This window comes from Dermacentor andersoni, chromosome 1, assembly GCF_023375885.2.
Source record: "Dermacentor andersoni chromosome 1, qqDerAnde1_hic_scaffold, whole genome shotgun sequence".
Taxonomy (NCBI): Eukaryota; Metazoa; Arthropoda; class Arachnida; order Ixodida; family Ixodidae; genus Dermacentor; species Dermacentor andersoni.
Window position 1 is genome coordinate 37,242,786 of NC_092814.1, and position 20,003 is coordinate 37,262,788.

A 20,003-nucleotide genomic window follows, 5' to 3' on the forward strand; every position below is an offset into this window, starting at 1 on the left:
TCCGTGCTGTACCGCCATATCCATCATCCTGACGGACAACGCTGGGTGCCCGTACTGCCTCGCTGCCTTTGTGCTCGCGTCCTTCAGGCCTTTCATGACGATTTGACTGCTGGCCCCCTTGACACGCAGAAAACTTACGACTGCATAAGAAGTCGCTTCTACTGGCTTGGCCTGTCTACCAGTGTGGCGAGATACGTCTCTTCCTGCGCCATTTGTCAGCGTCGAAAGCGGCCAACATCAGAGCTCCTGCCGGGCAGCTACTACCGGTCTCGTGTCCTGCGGAACCGTTCGAGGTTGTTGGCATTGATCTCTATGGGCCACTTCCCATGACTCCCGCCGGTAGTCGATGGATGGTTACAGCCGCCGACCGCCTCACGCGCTATGCCGAAACAGCTTGTGTCAGTTCTGCATCTGCTTTCGAAATTGCTACCTTCATTCTTCAAGCCATAATTTTGCGTCATAGCACCCCTCGTGTCCTTCTCAGCGACCGCGGAAAGTCATTTCTTTTAGAACTGGTAGGCGAAGTGCTCCGAGCCTCTGGAACAACTCACAAAACTTAAGGTTACCATCCTCAGACCAACGGCTTCACTGAGCGGTTTCATCGTACGCTCTCTGACATGATAGCCGCCTATATTCAACCAGATCACAGAAATTGGGACGCACTTTCGCCATTCGCCACCTTCGCGTATAACACCGTCGTTCAACGCACAACCGGTTACTCGCCATTCTAGCTGGTTTATGGCTGTTCGCCCAGTTCCTTTCTCGACGTTTCTTCCTTCTCTGCCCCTGTCAGTCCATCTCCATCTTCCTGCGAAGAATATGTTTCACGTCTTGACCATTGTCGCCAGCGTGCCCGCTTCAACACCGAAGCCAGACAAAAGGACCGCAAGGATCATTATGACGCTTCTCATCGCGTAGTTTTCTACCAGCCCGGCGATGAAGTGCTCAGTTCACACTTCTGGGTTGTGTGAGAAGTTTCAGTCCCGCTTTATTGGCCCATACACGGTCCTGGAAATGACTTCTCCCGTTAATTATCGTGTAACGCCTGTTGTTCCCTCAACTGACCGCCATTGCCGCTCTACCGAAGTGGCCCACGTTCCTCGTATGAAGCCCTTCACGTGGCGTTCCCCGTACCTTTAGGCTGCCGCCAGGATGGCCGCTGTCGCGCGGGGGAAGTTAGAATTTATTGTGCACTTCTTCATCATCGGTATATTATCATCTTATGTGTGCCCTTCTTCATCATGCGGGTAGTCGCATCGTCATAGTGGACTGGGCTGAGGGTCCTTCGCCGCGTCTCTCAGGCTCAATAAAGGTCGGCCCGTGCTATGACGTCACAGTATATATATATATATATACACGCGAAGGCTATATCACCGAGTGAAAGTGCCAGTAAGCGCATCTCTGTTGTGAGTAATAAAAGAAAAATCTCGCCCAAGTGCCCCGTACAGATGGTTAAGCAGCGAAACTGAAACGTGCGGCCCCGCTGTTTATCACTGGATTAATCGCGATGGTTCAATAAACGACGGCTTGGTAGCTTGCCAGATCCTCTGTACGCAGTTGCTGCTTGCGCTCGGCTGCACGAGCCTGTTCTTGTGCCCGGGCTGCACCATCGGCACGGCGCAGACGAGCTCATTCTCGGTTCTGCTCGCGGCATTGCTGTCGAAAGCTGCCTGCTCCTAAGGAGTACGTATGACGCGTGACCTACCCATTTCGCAGCCGGAGAGAAACTGCTGCGCGCGTGCGCTCGGCTGCGACGGAGATCAACGACGTCATTACTGGCGCAGCTAATCCAACACCACTTAGATAGCACAAGGCCTTTTCACTACAATCCATGACGTCATGTTACCTGGCCCGACTGACATAGAATCTAATGGGGATGCTCCCGAGTCGGCAACAGTGATTTTGACGTCACCGCTTTCATCACGCCAGCCTTGTCAATGGAAATTTCGGGCCAGGTAGCGTGGCGTCATGGATCGGAGTAAAAAGGCCTTGTGCTATCTAGGTGGTGTTGGGTAATCGTGCGCCTCTCTTTCTCTCTCCAGATTTCTTTCGCGCATGCGCATGGGTTGAGGCAAGCGGAGTTTTCGGCGTACAGGCGACCGTCAGACGGATGGACGGACGAATCAGCTAGGCATATACACTGAAACACCTTATATAGTGCAGCTCACTATTGAAAGGTAGTGAGCTACACTATAGAGGGTGTTTCAGCGAACACTCAAATTTTTTTCAATTACTTGTGGCAGCTGTACCCCAATTGTAGTCCATGAGCTGGTCTAGCCGAAGAGGCGGGCATTACTTGAACAAAAACATGACTGCATAATCAACTAATTAACACAAAGTCACTAATTAAGATTGTAACTAATTACCTTATGGCCCATATTGCAATCTGAAAATTCTAGCGAGTGAGACTGCAAGGCTACCCACTTGAACAAAATTGTGTGGATGACACCATTTACGAGATATGCGCCGTCAAACTTACGGTAAAAATGCACTGTCATTCCACTTACTTTCTTAACGAATTGTCGTTTATAGCGTTGAAGCACTGACTAACAAGAACGCCAATTCATTTCTCCGCAACGTTCTGGAATATAATATCTCGAAACTGATGTCGTCCTGAGAATTCGTTCCGAGTGGATCCGCCTTGAATTTAATTATGGGGTTTTAAGTGCCAAAACCACCTTCTGATTATGAGGCACGCTGTAGTGGAGGACTCCGGAAATTTCGACCCCCTGGGGTTCTTTAACGCGCACTAAATCTAAGTACACGGGTGTTCTCGCATTTCGCCCCCACCGAAATGCGGCCGCCGTGGCCGGGATTCGATCCCGCGACCTCGTGCTCAGCAGCCCAACACCATAGCCACTGAGCAACCACGATGGCTAGGTGCCGCCTTGCGAACTCCCCGGCTAGAATTTGAAAATTCACCCGGTATACGGGGTGATAATTTTCAAGTTTACCGGAATTTTGAAAAATCCCCTGCGGCAGATAGCATAATCCTTGTCCTAGAACTGGGTTATTCCGAGAGTCGGACATCACTATAGCACGAGAAATCGGAACACATATTCAACTAATTAACAAAAAATCACAAATTAATTTCCGAATTGTTTACTTTACGGCACATATTGCAATTTACGAATTGTAGCCGGCGAGTTCACAAGACATTCTCTGCAAATGAATTTTCAGGATGACACCAGTTTAGAGATATTATTTACCAAAGTGTGGAAGAAATTCATGGTTGTCCCGGTTACTTTTGTGCTTCAATGCATTTAAGAGCGTTTGTTACAAAAAGTAAGTGGAACAACAGGGCATCTTTACGGCGATTTTGATGGCGCATATCTCCAAACAGGTGTCATTCTGGCCATTCATTCCAAGTGGATACGTCTTGCAAGCTCACCGGCCACAATCTGTAAATTGCAATATGTTTTTCTCTGGTGTACGAAACAGAAACGAAGATTAAATGTAATTGTGCCCTGAACTATTGTCCACGCTTCGTCTGTATAAACCACATATCTCACAGGGTTCAAACACTTTTCACCAGCCACGTAATGCTGCGACTGTTTTATTTATCATCACGTTGTTGGGCTGCGAAAAAAAAATTCATGAGCCATTCCACTCTACGAAGGTGGATGACGAGCGAAGCTGTGTAGCGCACGACACAGAGGTGACAGAATTTTTAGCAAAGGTACGAACATATTTATTGTCCTGATTGGTGGTCATCGTGATGATAGGTAATTAATAATAATAATAATAATAATAATAATAATAATAACAATAATAATAATAATAATAATAATTATTATTATTATTATTATTATTATTATTATTATTATTATTATTATTGCCATAAAAACATAAAGAGGCCGGTCTAAGCCTCAGGTGGCTTGTAGGACCGTGCCTATGAATATGATACACATGGCGAAAAGAAAAAAAAAATACATAAACTGATGAGACATGTAGAATAAATAAAATGAATGAAAAAAAATGGAGAAGAGCAAGAAAACATTCGTTTACTCTACTTAAAGCAAAGGAAGTTGAAGTAAATATTATGATGCAAAAAAGTTCTCGGGGTTAATCTCACCATTGCTGCTTTAATATTTCTTTCAGCGTGCTTTTCGATGTCGCATAAAAAATTTCATCTGGTAATTTGTTAAATATGTCCGGCACATATGCACAGCGTCTGGCGACACCATATCATGTGGCTGAACGAGGAACTACGTAACGGACGTGTTTTCTAAGTTCTCTTGTGGCAGCACTTTTTTGTTTGAATGCGGAATTCCAAAACTGTTTGAAGACAACTGTTTTTATAAGCAATGAATGAAAATTCGGTAGACCAAGTTCACGGAAGATATTTTCATCTGTTACTGTTGGGGAATTGTAGGCAACATTTTTAAGAATATTTTTTTATAATCCTGTCTACCATGCATCTCCAACGATCCGAACAGAAGCCGAAGACTGTAATACCGTATCTCAACACACTAACCCAGTGTATGTACAATAATCTTTTTTACAGACAAGGGTGCGAAACTTTTGATATTAAACAACATCCAACCTACTGACCTCAGTTTAGAACAAACAAGTGATAAGTGATGTTACCATGATAAGTTACTGTCGAAATAGATTCCGATATATTTCACGCAGTCCACGTATGGGATACGCGCACATTTACAAGAAACACAGTCTGACCCATGTAAGTAGAGAGGCATCTTGATTACCGTAGTCTTGAGTGGAGAGCGAAAACAAACAAGTTGTGTTTTGGGGTTTTAAAAAAAATTCCATTATTAGTGAACCTAAGCATTGCCTTGTACACGTCATTTTGCAACATTTCAGTTGACATTTTGTAAGAAAGAGGTTTTGCCAGTAACACAGTGTCGTTCGCATACTGGAACACAGAACATTTGGAAATCGCCAAAGGAAAGTCATTAACGAAGACATTAAACAACAATGGAGATAAAATGCACCCCTGAGGAACTCCCGCTTTAGAACTAAGATTAGAACTAAAAACGACCTTATCATCGGTAGCGACCACTTGAAATCTGTTCAAGTAATTTTCGAGAATGTTATAAAAAGTCCCACAAAATCCACAAAAATGTAGTTTACTTAACAAGATTTGATTATTCAGGGATTCAAACGCTTTCGCTACATCTAAGAACAGCGCACACGTGAAAAGATTCAGATCGAATGCCGAGAACAGTTCATCTGAAAATTCCTCAAGCAGTGCCACAGTACCACGCCCTGAAACAAAGCCAAATTGTCGATCAGTTAGGATGAAAACTTTGTTAAGAAAATAATACAGTGTGGAAAAGAAATTTTTCTAAGACTTAAGCAATCAACGGCAATATAGAAATTGGCCGATAGTTTTCAATACTTTCTTCCCTGACTTGTGTAGTAGTAAAACAACTGCAGATTTTAGGCATTCTGGAATTTCGTCACCTTCCAAAAAACCATTCAGTATATGCAAGATAATATCTGACAGCGCATTGAAATTCCTTCTGATGGTGTGTAAAGATATTCCATCATACCCAGTGGACTTGTTAGGACGGAAACTGTAAGTAATTTCTTCCAGATCACCCTTCAAAATTCTCGGCAGAAAAGCTGACGCAGATACGGATTGCCCTAACGACCGAGTGTTTGTGGATAGAGAGACAGCTCTTTGGGACGCTCTAACAAAGTGCCTGTTGAAAGCACCTGCAGCCACTGCTGGGGGAAGTTGCTGTAAAGGACCAAAAATTGACCGTTTACTGGAACTTACTCCTCTGAGATGGTTTACCAAAGACCAAGTTTTGCGCACATCATTTGGAGATTGTTGGAATTTATAAAAAAAAAAAGTAACAGCGTTTGGCGCCTCGCTGAAGAGTAACAACTCTATTTCTTGCAGACTTGTATTCTAAGCGCAGTGCTTAGTTTCTGGGATTTCTTCTGCAGCGTTTCCACAAGGTGTCTCGATACGAAATAGAAGCAAGAATTTCCGTGTTCATCCAGCAGTGAGCCTTTCTTATCGGCTTAGCTGTCAGCCGTGTGCAACGTAATTCAAAATTTTTCAGTTGTGTACAGAACCTTTCATACACTTTGCCCGAATCTTCTTTGGTTAAGGATTCCCAGTCAAACGAACCGATAAGCTTACCAAGCTTGGATTGATTAACAATGATATTCAGAATAATAATGTTTATTTTTCATTATCACTGATGAAAGAAGCTGTAGGTAAAAGCTGCTCTCCGTAGAGGCAGCTTTACAAAGGCCCACAGCTGCCTTTGTACAAAAAAGTCAGCAGCGGCAATTGAAACATGCAACACACAGCAAAAAAAGAAAAAGAAATACAGAGGATATTTTGGTTTCATAAAGAAACAAAGCACAGGAACAAGTATAAGTGCGACCAGAGAAGCAAACACATTCGCATACCACCTCTGTTATTAAATGTGTCCGTCACGTAAGACAATGAATGGCGCAACGTGCCGCAGGCTCCACACTGCCCAACGTTCTCGCTGGAAACGCACCGCTTCCGGACATCCACTGCCTTCTGCCGTCGCTCTTCCGACCGTATGCCGTTGATTTCCGAGAGGTCGTTATCGAACCATAGGCGATCACACACTCGGCAACTTGATTCGAAGTTGCAATCGAGAAAGTCTCGTTGGAACCTTGCGTAGGCGCCGTCTAATCCCGGCACCGTGCCCTCGTGGCGTCGACGTCTCTTCGTGGCATTCTTGGCGTCGCGATATGCGTCATCGGCTCTTGCTCGTCGCTTACGTACCACATCGCGGGCACGCTCTTCTTCTCGGGCCGTTGTACTGGCACGACGTCGACGGTGTCTCCCCCGCCGCTGCTCTCACTGTCGCTCCTCGTAGATACTCTGTTCTTCAGGCGTACGGATCACGCGTGGCCTTCCCATAGTAACGGTGGAGCGAAATGGTACCCGAAATTCCCCTTGGTTAGCTTTATCAGGCGCACACCACTACATCACGCACTACATCATACATTCACAGACAGCTGCGATGGAGCGTCGTTTTAGACACAGGCGGCCGTTAAACCGAGCTCCGATACGAGCGGCGATATATATGCGTTTGCTTTTGTTGTTGGCTCTTTCACTTTTTAGAGACGAGTTCTTCCACGCAGACGCCATAAAATCCCGGATCCTAGCAATAGACAGCTTCGCTGTAAAATGAGGCGATATTCGAAGAGAGAAGAACGGCACCTTCATCGCTCGTCTTAGCCGAGGTCTGCCTGCAGCAAGCGCGCGAATGATCGTGCTTCCGCGTTCGAACGTGACCGTGCGGATACGCAGAGCATGCGCGGCTGGACTTTAGCAGATCTCGGGCACTGTTGACTCGCGACGAACTATCGAAGATGTCTGAATCACATTTTTCCCGTTCCCTTAATTCTAGGCTGTGGGTTTTGGCGCTGCTGTCACTGCAGATAGCTTCGGTGAAAGTGCATCTTTTGAACGGAAATGTATGGTTAACCGAAAGTGAGATGCGATCAAAAAACGGTGCAGACGGATTGTCTATGCAGTGTCAGAACCCTCCATGAAGTCAGCCGCGTGGTTCAAACGTATGCCATTGCACCGAGGCTACAGAATATGGTCAGCACGAGTCACTGAGCTGTTTACGCGATGGGCCACACGAATGTCGCGTCGAAAGTGACGACTCACTATATGTACAGCTGCCAATTCGCACTGCAGTTACAGCGTTTCACTTCTGGCCCATGAGTAACACACACGCACAGGCGGCGGCACGTGCGTATCGGCAATTGATTCGCCAACCGTGGCGCAGGGCCTTCCGGAGTGCATGGAAGACAGCGCTTGCGCCTATGTGCAACTCAACCTCGCCGGCATCAACTCCGAGCAGCTCTGCCGCTGCCCTGACGGCCTCAGCTGCCCCCTCGACTGGGACCCGCTGGACGGACGCACCGTGTCACACGGCAACGACCAATACAAGGTGCGCTCCTCATCCGGAAATCATGCATGCTTTCTCTCGTTAGTTTTTGACGTCGGTAGAATATATGAGGGTATCGCAGTTAACCTTAGCTACAGTTTAAGAATATGAGAACGCCACGTAGCTGGACAGAACCAAGGTAATGTTGTTTGCCGTCGCTTGGAGATACTCAGATTATTTTTTTTCATTCTGCCTAATTACATTAGTCCCAAATGATTAATCAAGTTCTCAAATATTATAATTAGATGAAATGCCAGCTACGTGGCATTCGCATACTTTTAAACTCTGGCAAAAGTTAGCTGGGACACCCTGTATACTGCTTCCAAACATAACTCCGCGGACGTGTCGGCGTCTCGGAAGTGTCGCACAAACTATATCTTCGTGGCTCCCTCAAGCCGTCTTCTAGCGAGACGTGCGCAACGCGCGCACACAACTTTGTTTTTCATGAAAGAAAGCTATAAAAATGACATCCCTATACACGTACCGAGTCTTACTACTTCAATAGGTGTCCTGCTGACCAGCAACAGTGCCAAGATAGAGAGAGAGAGAGAGAAAGCAAGGACAGGAAAGGCAAGGAGGTCAACCAGAAGAGCACCCGGTTTGCTACCCCACACTGGGGGTGAGGGAAAAGGGAAAGCAGCATTATTGCCGGCCGCTACTCAACCATACCAAAATCCCATCAACAATGCCAACATCTTAGCCAGTGCATGCCGTAACTGCCCTTTTTCAACTTCCTTGGAAAAAAAATAAGAAAAACAAACCAGTGGTCACCATGTCATGCGCACTTCGTAGGCGGATGCTTCCAGTGAACGAATATCTTCTGAAGGGACGGAGCCTACCGTGCGAAGCCATGCGGGAAAGATCGTATACGCGTGCACACTTTAAAAAGTTTGCACTCTGTGGGGGCGTATCTTGTCCCACAACAATAATCGTCATCTGCTTTGCTTGAGTTTTCTTTCTTTAACGCTGCGAGGCCGGTACTTCCAAGTCACGAACTGCATGCGCGTTATCAGCGTGACGTAGCATTCTCGACAGGAACGTAGCGATCGCAGCGCTTTCAAGAAAGTGAACGCAAGCAAGGCAGATGACGATTATCGTTGTGGGACAAGTATACACCCCAAATGGTGCAACTGCTTTTGGAGTGTGGGTTCGCTTGCGATATCTATAGTGACATGTTTACTTGTTTATCTTTATCAGGCGATCGCGTTTCACTGTCTAACAAATGCTATTGCTCAGCGTAGGCCACGCTGGCATTTATCGGAAGTTCTTCGAATATAGTCGGTCGTCATCTGAATGGGAGTCAAGGCGCACTGACTCTGTCGTTCTCACATTTGCTCAAAGTTCTGAGCGCCAGGAGAAGATTAACCTCGGTTTTACGAGACACGAGCTTGTCGACTACATGGAGACGCCACCACGCTGTTCTAAGTGCCAGCACTTCGGACATGTAGCTAAGCAGTGTCGTGGGGAGCAGAGGTGCAAGAGCTGTGGGGGACCTCATCACTTTAAGACGTGTACAAGAAAAGGCAATTTCATCTGCGCAAACTGCGGCGGCGACCACCCAGCTAGCGACGGCCGATGTCCTGCAAGGACAGCCGTTCAGCGAAGAAATAAGCTGTTTATCTTGGGTCCAAAGCATGCAAGCGCACAATCGAACAAGAAGACGACGTCAAGCGTGCCACAACCAAGTGGTTTGGAAACAGAATACACATCTAATTTGCCGCTTTTCACACTGTCAAAAGAAGTTATTGAGCCAACACAACTGGTCAACACCGCTGGCGAACATGTTCGAAGAGAGTCCGAAATGCGCACATATGCAGCCGCAGTGAACCGATCTGTACCATTTGGAAGCACTCAGCAGCAAAATGGTCAACATGTGACACGCGTTTTGTTCACGGCACTACGCTCATACACCGCGAAGATGCCTGCAAGTTCAACGAAGGATATACTGGAAGCAGTGCTGGCTCTTGAGTCAGTAATACTCTGCTCTACTTCCGCATACCCTTAGTAGCATAATGGCAATTTCTTACCCACCTGGTACATTTCGCCGTTCAAAAGTGCCCTTAATAATGCTATGGAACTGCGCCTGCATTCTACAGCGTCTGTGCAAATTTAGTCTTTTCCTTCGAGACATGCCTATACCAATTCTAGCCCTCTCGGAGGCTGATCTCACAAATGGAAGGACGATCCCAGGGTACATCAGACACGGCAGTCCGAGTATACCTTCATTTTCAAATGGCAGTGCAATGATGTACATCAGCCTCGAAATACCTCACGTCACCTTACCAGTGCAATAACCTTGTTCTACCTCCTTGGATGTTGCCGCTGTGCAAGTGTGTCTATAGGAAACCGAAAACAACTCAGTGTGGTGTCGGTGTATGTAAGTCCACGAAGGAAGGTCTCCATGGAGGCATTTCTAAAGGACCTTTGCATTCGTTGCCCCTCGCCTGGAATAATCAGTGGGGAGTTTAACTATAAAATATAAAGACTCCAAATAAACGGACACACACAAGAGAAGAGAACGGACAGGGCGCCACTCGCAACTCGCCACTCGCCGCAGTTGCGAGTGGCACCCTGTCCCATTCTCTTCTCTTGTGTGTGTCCCTTTATTTGGCGTCTTTATATTTTATAATGAACAGCTACAAACTATCCCAACAAGAAGTGCTTTTAAGGGGACTTTAACGCACATCATTCGCTTTGGGGAGGTAAGCTTGTAGATTTGCGCGGCAAAGAACCAGTCGCTACCGCGGATGCTACTGACTTATGTGTGGCGAATGATGGCATACCGACTTTTTTCAGGCCACCAGATTCATGGAGTGCCATAGACCTCGTGTTACACTCTACAGACCTTTTGGTATCATCGATAGGCGCTCCAGACAGGATTGACAAAGCCGACCATTTCCCAATCTTCACAAACACCATCGGATTTCAGACTACCTGTCGACAATTCCGTGCTGTGACACGCTGGGACACATACAAAGAAGCGTTGGATGAATCCCCTGGGGAGCTGTTCGCAGATGTGTTGTGGAGCAAGAGAGTGGCTACTTCAGTGTTGAAACTGCCTGGTCATTTCCCTACTCCTGACTTGAAACTAAAGAATTTCTGCACAGCGTGTATACGAGAGCAGAGCGGAAGCTAATGAGAAAAAAAGGGAAATCCCACCGCGAAAACTGAACAGGATAAGTGCTGTCATCCGTCGTCACACAAAAAAGTTAAGGCGAGTTCAATGGGCTACTTTCTGTGAGAGCTTGTCGGTATTTACTCCCATGACAAGGATATGGGGAGTAATCAATAACCTATCCGAAAAGATTCACCCACATAAGCTATTCGAGGCATTTGCTTCAAAGCAAGGGAAAGATTTACCAATCCTCGCAGAAGATTTTGCAGATGTATACAAATCTGGCAGATCAGCAGGAATGGCGAACCCCCTTTCATCTCAATCATTCCATGCGATGATACGCCATTCACCTTTCGTGAGTTGTATTTGGCGCTTAGCAGATTAAAAAGACGCTGTGCTGTGGGTCCCGATTTGATCAGCAGTGAAATGCTGACAAATATACCATACAAACGAAGGCTAGCCCTTCTGGACATATTTAATCGCTTCTGGAGCACAGAAGAGATCCCCGAAACGTGGAGGACAGCATGAGTGGTGCCAGTGCTCAAGTGTGGAAAGGATCCTGCGAACCTTGCCTCATATCGGCCAGTATCGCTAATATCATGCGTAACATAGTTAATGAAAAGACTAATATGTACGCGGTAAACTTGGTATCTTGAGCAAGGAAATAGGCTGTCATCGTGTATGACCGGATTTCGCCCAAGGTTGAGTGCCCAAGACAGTGTTTTGAACTTACTAAGCCCCATCGAGCCCCTTCGCGTCGACGGCATTTCGACACTCGCCATCTTTATGGACGTTGCGAAAGCATATGACTGTGTGCTTCATACTGGCATCATCAACAGACTCCAAGCCCTGGGTGTCTCTGGGAATGCTCTTCGATTCGTCCATGAATTTCTTAGAGAGCGACATGTTCAGGTTAAGCTCGGAAATATAATGAGCGAAAAGCGACGCATTTCCCTCGGCGTCCCACAAGGAAATGTCCTATCTCCCTTGCTTTTTGACGTTGTAATGGCCACCCTTCCAGATGCACTGAAGGTAGGTAGGATGGCTGTTAAAATGTCCATCTACGCAGATGACATCTGCATTTGGATCTCGGGGCCCAGGGTGCAATCTCCGTCATCGGTCGTCACTTATCGACACTTGGCCTATTTTTATCAGCGGAAAAATGTGCCTTCATGCTTTTTCCGGGGGTGAGGCGCAAGTCAACTCGCCTGTCGCTGAATATTAGAGGCCCTCCGATTCGCCATGCAACTAGTGTTCGATTCCTAGGCATCACCATCGACAGCAAGCTACTATGGCGACGCGCAGTTAAAAGTGTTATGGCTGCATCAGTGCAAAGAGTCAACGTACTTCGTCGCATGGCAGATGTACGTTGGGGAAACAATCCTAAAATTAAATTATGGGGTTTTACGTGCCAAAACCACTTTCTGATTATGAGGCACGCCGTAGTGGAAGACTCCGGAAATTTCTACCACCTGGGGTTCTTTAACGTGCACCTAAATCTAAGTACACGGGTGTTTTCGCATTTCGCCTCCATCGAAATGCGGCCGCCGTGACCGGGATTCGGTCCCGCGACCTCGTGCTCAGCAGCCCAACACCATAGCCACTGAGCAACCACGGCGGGTAGGAAACAATCCTATGTCTGTGCTTAAACTGAACTGATAATAGCCGCATTATTTATCAGCTGCCTATGACATCACCATCACCGAGCCAATTCGAGTGCTTGGAGGCAGTTCCTCAAGTTCCTCAAGTGGCTTCAAACAAGGTTAGTAATGAAGCGGGGTCTCTTCCACTCCGCCTTTTGGCGTCTCAGGCCTTGCTGACGCAGCTTTTAAGGCAGGGCGAGTGCCCTGCAGGCGCGGCGCTTCTCCGGTGGCTAAGAGCAACAACTCGCTCCCATTTCCATGCGGTGCTGAACACCTTTCCATCTTTAGGTTTGCAGTGGCCTAAACGGAGTCGCCTCGACCCGCCATGGTCTTCTTCGGACGTTACGTGCAGCCTCAGTGTACCCCACCTTCCGGCGAAACGAACCATTTCAACTGCCGAAGCAAAGTTTCTTGTGGTAGACCACTAGAGCACAGCGTTTCAAAGCCACCTACAAGTTTACACAGACGGGTCAGTGTGTGCACAGACAGACAGCTGCGCAGCGAAATTCTGCATTCCATTCCTTGATGTGTCATGGTCTGGCCGCCTGGATCGCGTAGTTTTGTCTACAACAGCACAAGGTTCCGCCATTACCGCGGCCTTGCGAAAACTACGCGTTTATTCCGCACGTGACGTCGTGGTGCTGACGGACTCAAAATCATCGTTTCAATGATTACACCGTGGCCTACCTCGAGACAAGTTTATGAGGCATTCTCTGGCACTGATCAAAGTTCTAATAAGCAAGGGATTTAACGTAAAATGTCAATGGGTCCCATTCCAAGTAGTAATTGAAGGAAACGAAAAAGCTGCCGCTCTTGCACGCCTGACACTTACATGTGTCCCAAGAGTAAGAGCACCAAAGATTTTTCATAACCCTAAGAATGCAATCCGCATTCACTTTAGGGCGATCCACCAAGACTCCACACCCAGCCTGTATGACCCGTGGACTTACTCGGGAAGAAGCAACGCTATTGTACCGCATCCGAACAGACTCCGCGCACACTCCGGCTTGGCTATTCAAGACTGGACGATGCGCTTTCCCGTTCTGTGCCTTCTGCGGTGATATCGCCGATATCGAACATTTCATTTCGATATGCCCGCAGTTCGACACACAAAGGAAAGCGATGGTCGACAGCCTGCAAAAGAATGGTCTTTCGCACACGACCTTTGAAGACGTCGTTTTCCCTGGAGGGCCTGCAGCAATAAGGAACAGGGCACAACGACTGCTGATTGCCTTCATGCGAGACACGGGTCTCTTCGACACCTGGTGACACACACTGTGACACTCATAGGAGGCTCAGGCGGAACAATTGCCGGCTATGTATGCCAGGCTAACCCCGCCTGCTGTAACACCATCACCACCACCATCGAATGTTATCAAGGGATCTATCCGTTGTCTGTTATCATCGAACCCTGTGTAATCTGATTGCATGCATGCGCGATGCGAATTGTGCAGTACTTTCTGGAAAACACGCGGGCACCAGCGATATTACTCTGGAACCTTCGATGACTCACGTACAAAAGCTGACGCACTTGACGCGCTGATCAGATTTTCTACGATCGCCGACTGTGTTGGCCGCTGTCGTTGTTCTTTGAGTGTAGCCTGTTATTAGACAGTTTTAGTACTGTGTCATGACGATACGTACGCAGCAAGCAAGCGCCTTGCGGAACGTAGGAGCGCGTGTCACGTCACGGCTTTTAGTACTGGGAAATGCCATACGTATACGTAAGCAGGCGAGCGTTGTTAGACGCCGGGCGCGTCGGAGAGCGTTGGCCGTGTCCGCCAGTGCGTCGAACCATCGGTAAAACTATATAGACACTGTTTATCTCGCCAACGTGCGCGTTCACGCTACGTCGAACTATATTTAGGTTTTTAAATGTCTCTACATTTAATAGGGATGCAATACACGAATCGTATCGAGAAAAATAAAAACCGAGTACTCACTTTCTGAGACTGGCACGGGCATTTGCGACGAACTGCGTCAACAGGAGGTCGAGGCTTTTGTTCAAACAGGGCACACCGAACACTTTCTCAAAAACAGAGTCAACATTTTTGCTAGCATTCCCGCCGTGCAGGATCTGGGGATGGCTTCTGCGCGTTCACTTCATGCAGCAAAGGCAGATCGCAGGCCATTGAGAAGTATAGCCTTCCTCTGGTCTCCTTTGACGCCGCCATATTGCGAAACTCTTTTGTCTCGCGCTCTCCCGAACAAGCGAGAACCACGAGAGCAGCACGCAAGGCTCCCCACGTACGCACGCACGCAAGAATCGAATGCGTGCGTACGCAGCGGCCACGTACGCATCATGTACCGTTCGTGTAGCGTTCTGCACATGCGCACTTTGCAGAACGTAGCCATCATACTTACCGCAATGCCGTTGCGTACGCAACGTACACAGTACTAAAACTGTCTATTGAGGACACATGTTCGCCCAATAAAACGCTAGTTTCGTCACTCACAGTTTTGCTGCTTTCTTCGCCGTCACTACTAAGTGACAATAGAAACCCTTGATGTCGACATCTATATATATATATATATATATATATATATATATATATATATATAGTGTGTGTGTGTGTGTGTAATGTTGCTAGAATATCCCACGAATCCGTTGGCGACATATTCTCGTGCGCACAATCTGAAAAGGCAACGTGCACTCTCCTCCCGAACAGTACGTAAAAAAGCCCGCCGTGTGCACATAGCCTCCCATATCTACATGCTGCACCGCTCAAATGGCTCACAGCAGCTTGTCGTGAGGCTACAGCGCGAAGGTTAAACCAGGGCGTATGCACGACAAGGACGAGCGCCTCGTCTTTGTCGTGTCTATATATGTATACGCTCTCGCGGTTTACCATCGAGCTTTACACTCACGATAATGGATGGCCAACGTACTAGCCCAAACAGTCCCACGCTTGCTTTCGAAGCAAGGCAGGTGTCGTTTAGCTTTCTCTTTGCTTCGTCCTTAATTATGCGTTCTTAGTTTTGACGGCGCGAGTAATGAGCTAAAAAATTAATCATGTGAAACATCGATCGCAACAAGAAAACTTTCAAAAATGTAATCGCTGTCACTTTCTTTTAAAAATTCTACGAGGTGACGACTGCTTTCGCTTCTATTACGCGCTTTTTTGACCGTTACTAGCTTTCTGCTACCTACTTACTATTACAGTGTTTAGTGATGTGCTAATTAATGACGAATGTGTCAGCCAGGGCACATTCTCAGAAAAGCACCAGGCTGCGTTTCGCACCGCCTAGTTGCAGCTACGTGTACAAGGTGGATCTGTGCTCGTGGCAGTGTTTTTGATCACAAAGGCCGCTCACCCTGTTGACTCGTTGCGCAGTACTGCGGGCGGGCGCCACGTCTGGCGCGCTGCCTGCGCGACCAGGTGGTGTACAGCACGGCGGTGAAGCTGTCGTTGCTGACGGGCGTCAAGCTGGAGAACACGGCGCGCCTGCACTGCTCGTGCCCGCCCACGCACATCTTCTACCGCAACCAGACGAGCCACCAGCAGTACGACAACGGCGTCACCGCCATCGACGTCAGCACGCTCTGCAAACGCGTGCGTCTCTCTCTTTCTATGTCTTTGTTCCTCGACTTGGAAGCACAAACCGCTGAGTTTGCACTCGAAAAAGCTTGTAAGATTTGATAGAAAAAGCGTGTGATAGCTCTTCACTGTGCACATGAAACCAGCAAATATATTAGCCGTGTGCTCAACAGAGAGGTATGTGGAGAACTTGTGCGAAAAAACTGGGAGCATGTATGGCAGAGTGTGCGTGTGTATGTGTGTCATAAAGTGCTTAAGTAAACTGGGAGTCCCCTTGGTCATATTTTTATGACCTTATTGCATATATGCCCTATCGATTCTGACGTTCGGACAGGGCGACGTATACGCTCGGCACCGGTCGTGGGAGCAACGTGCGACTCTCTCTCTCTTGTGGCGCAGCCTCCGACCTGCGAGCCCGTGGAAGAGGACGCCTGCATGGCCATCTCGGAGTCCTTCGTCACCGGGACGGTTTTCGTGAAGCGCGACTGCGCCTGCCCAGCAGGGATGCGCTGCCCGACCGATTTGGACCTGGCCGCAGACCGCGTCGAGCTAGCCAAGGGCACCTACTACCTCATGAACTGCCTCCCCGAGCGCGCCTGAACGGCGCGCCGCCACCGCAGCCGCCAATAAAAGCTCGCGCGGCGCTCATCCGCCCTCCACCCTGCCCGCAAAGTGTTCAGTCGCGATCCACTGCGTACGCACCTCTGCCAAACAGACCGCTGCAGGCCGCCGCGCTGGCGCCTGTGCCGGGCACAGCGCGAGCCGTTTTTCCGTGTTCCAGGGTGGCTCTTGTGTACTCGAGGCTGCTAGGCTCTCGCGAAGGCACCGGAGCCCGTGCGGAGATGGAGCGCTACGGCTGCTGCCGAGCAGCACGCGGCAGCGGATCCGCGTGCGCCCCGCAAGCCTCAGCAGTATTTTTTTTTTTCCGGTATTCACTTGCTCCAGACGCACATTTACGCGTTGTCATGTGTGCAGCAGCAATGCTTGCGCTGGCTCCTAAGCTGTTCTGATGGTGTTGTTACTATGTGCGCTGTTGTGCTCACGCTCCATTAACCCGTGCGAAAAGGGGCCTACTAACGTGAATAAATTGTTCACTCTTAATATCGCGCAGCAATTAGGCAAGCTTACACGGGCTCTCTGGCAAAGACTGTACGGCGTGCAACCGTCGAGTGTGCGCGGCTAGAACGACGTGGCAATTTTTTAAAGCAAGTGGACGTAGTGGCCTCTCGTTAAAAAAATATATACAAGGGCACCGATTTGTGTACGACTTAGAGGAAACCAGTCTCCAGGCGTTTATGTCAACAAAACTTTGAAGTTTGCATTTTCCGATCTCGCGTTAGCCCATGCGAAAATCACAATTTATGTTTTAAAACACGTCGACGACTTTGGCTTCATATCGCCAACGTGTGTGTTTGCGAAGGCGAGACACGCACTAAAACTGCAAACATCGAACTCCCACGTGGATCGACCGGCACACGCTTCCGCGCCTGAGTAGTAAACAAAAAAAAATTCTGAAAGAATATGCCTGGTTTTGATAACTTTAATACTGCCCATCTATCGTGCCACCAGAGTACACTACGTGCGCAAGCGCCTATGCTAATCAGAGCCGGAAGTCTCGGCTGAGAGACCGAGAGAGAGAGAGAGTAAAGAAAACATTTTACACTCTGACTCGCGAGTGTGGGTCCTCCTTCCCTAGTGCGCCGTGGCCACAAGCGCTAGGTTTACTTTGAAGCGCGTTTTACTTTGAAAATGCCTATGCACCACCGGCGCTCACATTTTCACGCATGCCTTGGACCCGGCTGTTCCTGATTAGAGAGTCACCATAACTGTCTCGAAGAGCAGGAGTCGATCGCGTTTCTCTTGCGGAGAAAGCTTTCGGCTGCGCTTCTTTTGCCAGACGCTTAATGAACTCACGCAAATTATTCGCAGTGACGATAGTGCGGCAAGTAAACTAAGTACATGAAGCCCGGGAAACATGAAGCCCGGGATACGAACGTTTCACATAAAGTTTGTACAAAAACAACATGACTAGCACCTCGACCACTCACTCTTTAATGAACGAGAACTACCTGCACTGGCAAAAACAATTTTGCATGGGTAAGTGTATAAAAGAGCTTAAATCGGTTGTGAAGAAGGTCACTGAAAAGCAATGCTTTGAAATGGCGACGTGTGATTTCCTATAGATACAAAAAATAATACTAGAACGTCCCTTGAGCAGACGTCTATAGATCACATGTACTCGCCAGAAAAAGCACGTAACACACTCGTCAAAGCGCGCACAACGCGAAGTTGCACGCCATGTTCCCATCACGAGTGTGGTGCAAGAAACTTGCTCCGAGAGGACGCTTGGTGCAAGATTATAACGCGCCAGTTCATCGTTTATAGAATTCCCCATACCATTTAGGGGGACGTGTGACCTCAAAGTCTCCATGTAATGTTGTGATCGCCCTGTTAGAACGCCTCCCAAGAATGAAAGGCCTTCTCGGCAGCCCTGAGTGCTTATTTAGTGACATCCTCACAGCAGTGGGTCCTTCTGTAACCTAAACTATCACTTCCTTTCGTGAAATACTCACTCTTCTTAAGCGTACTTCGTTAAGCGTTCTTCGTTCTCCTTGTTCCCCGCTTTTGCAGAAACCGCATCGGGAAGGCAAGCGAAAATAAGATTCCAGGTACATTGAGAGCATGGTACACCATTCGCGTTACAAGAGCCTATAAACCTGTTCAGAGTGTACACAGCGCATCTCTGCTGAAGTACGTCAAGGCAGAGAGCCCCATGGAACGAAATTCGCGACGAAGTTCACCGAAGTGTTTCGAGCGTTTCAACTACTCGAGGTGATCTGGTGTCGAACCTTTATCGTCGTCGCCATAAAACTGCGTTCGTTTTTTTGAGATTTGGCGCCACTGTATGTTGTGCAGCGTCGATTGAGAGACAACCTAATTTGTGAATGCGGCATTTTCGCTGATGTCGAGTGACAACAAGAATCACTTTTCATTATGCTACGAATCGAACTGCACTCGTCTGTGATGCTGATACTAACCATACGGAGACTAGAAGATGAAGCACAAAAAACAACGCCATTGTCAGCTTTGAATGCGTGATGCTGCGGCAGGCTGATTTAGGTAATCTGCGCGACACTTGTTTTGCAAACTAATAACTTTGTCCGACTGGGAAGTTCGTGGTATTTCAGTCCCATGGTTTCTGGATTTCACTGACTGCGGAGGCAAAACTGCTTTGTTGGGTCAAGGCTTCGATGATAACATGTCGATAACTGAAAGCGCACACATTTCTTCAGTGCGATTCTTAATCACCAGAAAGTTTCCGTCGAGTATGCTTCTTTCCTCGGGAACTTGTTATGTAACCCCGTTACTTCTTGTGAATAAATGTAACCGCAAATGTACGACTCTTCGATGTGTAATTGCACTCCAAATTAAATTAATTCCGACGAAACGAAATAAAGATCTACAAGCTTATTTATTTAATTTTTTCTTACCCTAATGTTCACAATATCCCTTCGCAGGTTAATAACTGCTTCGCAGTATTTATTCCATGGCTATCTCACCACTTTCCTAAGCCACAGTGACACTGTGGCTCAGGAAAGGAACTCACACAAAATCAGTTAAAAGTGTTGCGCTTGACAAGAGTGCATACGCGTTTTTCTTGGCTTTTTTTCTTTATTTGTTTCTTTATTTTTTCTGAGGCAGGAGTAGAGAAAGAGCGCTCATCACATTTTTTTTTTTTTTTTTAGAAATTAAGAGCACCACAGTGCAGCTCAATGGCAGCAGG

The 20,003-nt window shown here is 47.7% G+C and overlaps 1 protein-coding gene across 2 annotated transcripts in view; it reads left to right on the forward strand.

The window, feature by feature from the left end:
- Positions 1 to 19,617, forward strand: part of LOC126545287 (U-scoloptoxin(11)-Sm5a-like) — a 211,381-nt gene extending 191,764 nt beyond the window's left edge. For both annotated transcript variants that reach the window (XM_050193084.3, XM_050193087.3), the window contains exons 4-6: positions 7,761 to 7,925; positions 16,016 to 16,234; positions 16,619 to 19,617. In XM_050193084.3, the coding sequence (XP_050049041.1) occupies positions 7,761 to 7,925; positions 16,016 to 16,234; positions 16,619 to 16,819 (585 nt within the window). In that variant the 3' untranslated portion in view covers positions 16,820 to 19,617. The remainder of the gene's footprint in view (positions 1 to 7,760; positions 7,926 to 16,015; positions 16,235 to 16,618) is intronic.
- The last annotated feature ends 386 nt before the right edge of the window (positions 19,618 to 20,003 follow it).